This window comes from Rattus norvegicus, chromosome 1, assembly GCF_021556685.1.
Source record: "Rattus norvegicus strain SHRSP/BbbUtx chromosome 1, alternate assembly SHRSP_T2T, whole genome shotgun sequence".
NCBI classification, from domain to species: domain Eukaryota; kingdom Metazoa; phylum Chordata; class Mammalia; order Rodentia; family Muridae; genus Rattus; species Rattus norvegicus.
The window spans coordinates 221,541,950-221,545,564 of NC_141534.1; the positions used below are offsets into that span (position 1 = coordinate 221,541,950).

Below are 3,615 nucleotides of genomic sequence, written 5' to 3' on the forward strand. Positions count from 1 at the left end.
ACACCAAGCACGAATGATATACAGATGTTTGTGCAAACAAAACACCCAAACACATTAAATAAATGTTAAGTAGTACATTGACAACTCTCTCTTGAAAAGTCTATACTCCTCTTTTAGGATTGTCTAAACATTTCCCTGAATACTTTTCTTTCTATATTTAATAAACTCCAATGTTGCTTCAAAAAGAGAGAAACAAACTAATTTTCACTTACTGTATGCCTTTGTCCTCACAATTAATTCAGAGTTTAAATACTTGGAGCATTTTTATTTCCATTTCTCAAAATGACTAATCTGAGGATAAGGAAAGAAAACTAGCCTTTAAAACAAAACAGTATAAAACACTTTTAAAACACTAGCAAAAGCTTTGCACAGTGGCAGTATCGTAGCCAATGAGGTTTATCCGAGGCACGATTATTGCTAATTGAAAACTAAAACACTAGCAAATTCCATATCAGGTGCCACTCTCTCATATTGCATATATTCAACTCGAGATTTCTTCCCTAGATGTTGTAGAGAATTATTTAGAGTGTTTCTTGTGTTTGGATCAAAACCAATTTCATTATCACTCTCCTCAAGGCATCCTTGAGTTCTCTGTTCCTCATGCTGTAGATCAAAGGATTCAACATAGGAGTGATGAAGGTGTAAACCACAGATACTACCTGGCCTCGCTCAGGAGAGTAGCTGGAGCTGGGACACAAGTAGATGAGACTTGTACAACCGTACTGCAGGAGGACAACCGTCAGGTGAGAAGAACAGGTAGAGAAGGCTTTGTGCCTCCCCTCAGCTGAGCGGATCTTCACGATGGCATTCACAATGAAGACATAGGAGAGAGTGATGAGGAGAAAAGGGATGGTAAGGACGATGACACTGACCACAAACAGAGTAGCTTCATGGACATGGGTGTCTGCACATGCGAGTCTCATGACAGGGAGGACATCACAGTAGAACAAGCTGATTTCCTTACTGCTACAGAAAGGTAGTTGGAAGATGAGCACAGTCAACTGCATGGCCAAGATGAAACCCAACAACAGGGACCCTAGGGCCAGCTGGACACACAGGTGCCAGCTCATGATGAGGGTGTAGCGCAGAGGGTGACAGATGGCCACAAACCGGTCATAGGCCATGACAGCCAGCAGAATACAATCGGCGCTGCCCAGGAAGATGAAGAAGAACATCTGGGCACCACAGCCTACCAGGGAGACCACAGTCCTCTCTGTGGACAGGATGCTGGCCAGAGTCAGGGGGGCTATGGTAGAGGAATAGAAGATCTCCAGGCTAGCCAGGTTGGCCAGGAAGAAGTACATAGGGGTGTGGAGACACCGATTGATCCAGATGGTGAGGACAATGGACATGTTTCCTCCAATGCTGATCAGGTACATCATGAGGAAAAGCACAAAGATCAGCATCTGCACCTCGGGGAGTTTGGAAAAGGGGCGGAAGTGGAAGAGGACCATTCCAGTCTGATTTCCTTTCTCCATGTACTTAATGCATTAGGTCTGCCACCGGCACCGGTAATGCCCCTGAGGATAGACAGAACTTAACTGGGGAACACTTGTCATTATTCTGGACATAACCTTGAGGCTGCCACATTTTTCCATATACCTAAGTTTTACCCTTTCTACACAGATAATGCTCTTAGCCCCTCTTATTTGTCTGGGATCCTGTTTCGTAAGGAATTTGCTCAGTTTCCCATATCTAGTACTGTTTTCCATTCTAGAGTAAACACACTTCCCATAATATAAATTAATTTCATCAATGTTATGTCATTGTTCAAAGCCTTTTGCTGTGTGTGACAGCCAGGGCCTGTAATCCCAGCATTTAGGAAGCAAAAACAAGAGAATCAGGAACTTAGCTTCCTCTGCAGTTACAGAGGGAGTTTAAGGACAACTTGAACTAAATGAAACACTTTCTCATAAATAATTAACAACAAAGTCTCTGTGTACTCTTTCATACCAACCATTTCCTCTCCTTTATCTCAAGTACGCTGTTGTGAATTTCTCTACTGTTTGAGACCATCTTCCTGAAGGTCACAAGGGATTTCTGAATCAAACAGATAGTTGTGACATCTGTGTTGCATCTAAACCTGTTGGAAACTCTTCACTTCTGGTTTCAGGGACACTGGCCCATCCTCCAACCTCTCTGGACATGACTCAGGCAAGGTTTTCTGACTACTCACCGACTGTCTTTGGATCCATGCTCTAGCTTCCCATGCCTTTTAGAAGTCTCTAAAGGCTGCATTAGATGACTCTCTCACACTCTGGCTTATTACTGTACTTGAACAAATTGAGGAATGGACTAGAGAGTGAAAAAGACACAAAGAGACAGAATGTTCAGCCCTCACACTGTGCACTGCATCCTCTCTGAGCTGGTGCTGCAGAACAGAAGGGTCATCTAAAGCAAGAGTGAGCCTCACCTCTTCTGGATCTCTGATCTCTTGAACAGAGGCCATTCTCTATGTATTGAGCAGCATAGAATAGTATTAAAGCTATTCAGATATCTTAGCTTGTACAAGTTAATTACACTGGGAGCCCAAAGCATAGTAAGATTTATTACATTGTTGTTTTTTTTCAAGGTCAGATAATTCTAAACAAGTCCAATACATAGTGTGCAAACAGAGAGTACGGAGTTCTACATGATCTCAAAGCATATTGTTAACTTGGTTCCAGTTTGAGTGAAGTGTGATTTGTAAAGCCATGCTATGAGAGGCCTTTCTCAGTAAAGCTACTTGTACATTTGTTCCTCTTTCTTTCCCTAGGTTCTGGGGCCACAGCTCTGTATGTGTAGGCTGTCTGCCATAGCTGGATATGCCTAGATTTTGCTGACATATTTCTCTTTCCTGTCACTTGAGGCACAAGGGTAAGACAGCTGTTTGTGATCATGGGAACTTGATGTCTCACCTTCCCTCACAGGTTCCTTGAGTTCTGCCCTTCTCTCTGAAAATGAATGCAACACTAACTCCTGTCCTCAGGGAATTACACACAGCAGACTGTAATGCATGCCAAAAGAATTCTAGAAGAAAATACAGAAAAAAATCCTGTATTTTAATTTGTTTTACACTTTCTTATTTGTTGAATTTTTCCACTGACTGTTACCAGTAGAAGTGAAGTTCCCTGCAAATTTGCATAGGCATGGTGTCTGCATTAATAAGTTAGACTTTCACAAATACACACAAGCATAATTACTCAATTAAGCATGCATATAATCACACATTAATATTCTACTTCGTGCAGAAGTGAAAATGGACATTGTTCTTTCTCTAGTGAATCAACCTTTGTCTTAGTATGGAATATTATTTAAAAATATACATTGACTGGATGACTTAGACCATAGATTTTTATTTCTCACAATTCTCAAGGCCAGGAATTCCAAGTTCAAGGTAGCCATAGTTTGAGACACAGTGGGTGCCCTTGTTCTGCATAGCAAATCACTGTCTTCTTCTGTATCTTCAAATAGCAGAGAGGAACCTGGACTCGTTTCCATGTTTAGAGAAATATTAATCCTGCCACAGGGCTTTGATGCCCACATCCTCCTCCAAACCTACTTCCTCCTCAAGCCCTACTAACTAACAGAATCATAGTGCAGAGTTTAGCACCTACATTTGGACAGGGCTGGATG

The 3,615-nt window shown here is 41.9% G+C and overlaps 1 protein-coding gene and 1 non-coding gene across 2 annotated transcripts; one reads left to right on the forward strand and one right to left on the reverse strand.

The window, feature by feature from the left end:
* The first annotated feature begins 360 nt into the window (after positions 1 to 360).
* LOC120100495 (U4 spliceosomal RNA) lies at positions 361 to 498 on the forward strand. Its single transcript, XR_015656143.1, has one exon. It is a non-coding gene; the product is annotated as a U4 spliceosomal RNA (small nuclear RNA).
* Positions 499 to 521: 23 nt separating this feature from the next.
* Positions 522 to 1,478, reverse strand: Or10v9b (olfactory receptor family 10 subfamily V member 9B). Its single transcript, NM_001000505.1, has one exon. The coding sequence runs from the start codon at positions 1,476 to 1,478 to the stop codon at positions 522 to 524; it is 957 nt and encodes a 318-aa protein (NP_001000505.1).
* Between the last annotated feature and the right edge of the window lie 2,137 nt (positions 1,479 to 3,615).

Coding starts and splice junctions, on each gene's coding strand:
- Or10v9b (NM_001000505.1), bottom strand. CDS start 1,478: ATGGAGAAAGGAAATCAGACTGGAATGGTCCTCTTCCACTTCCGCCCC.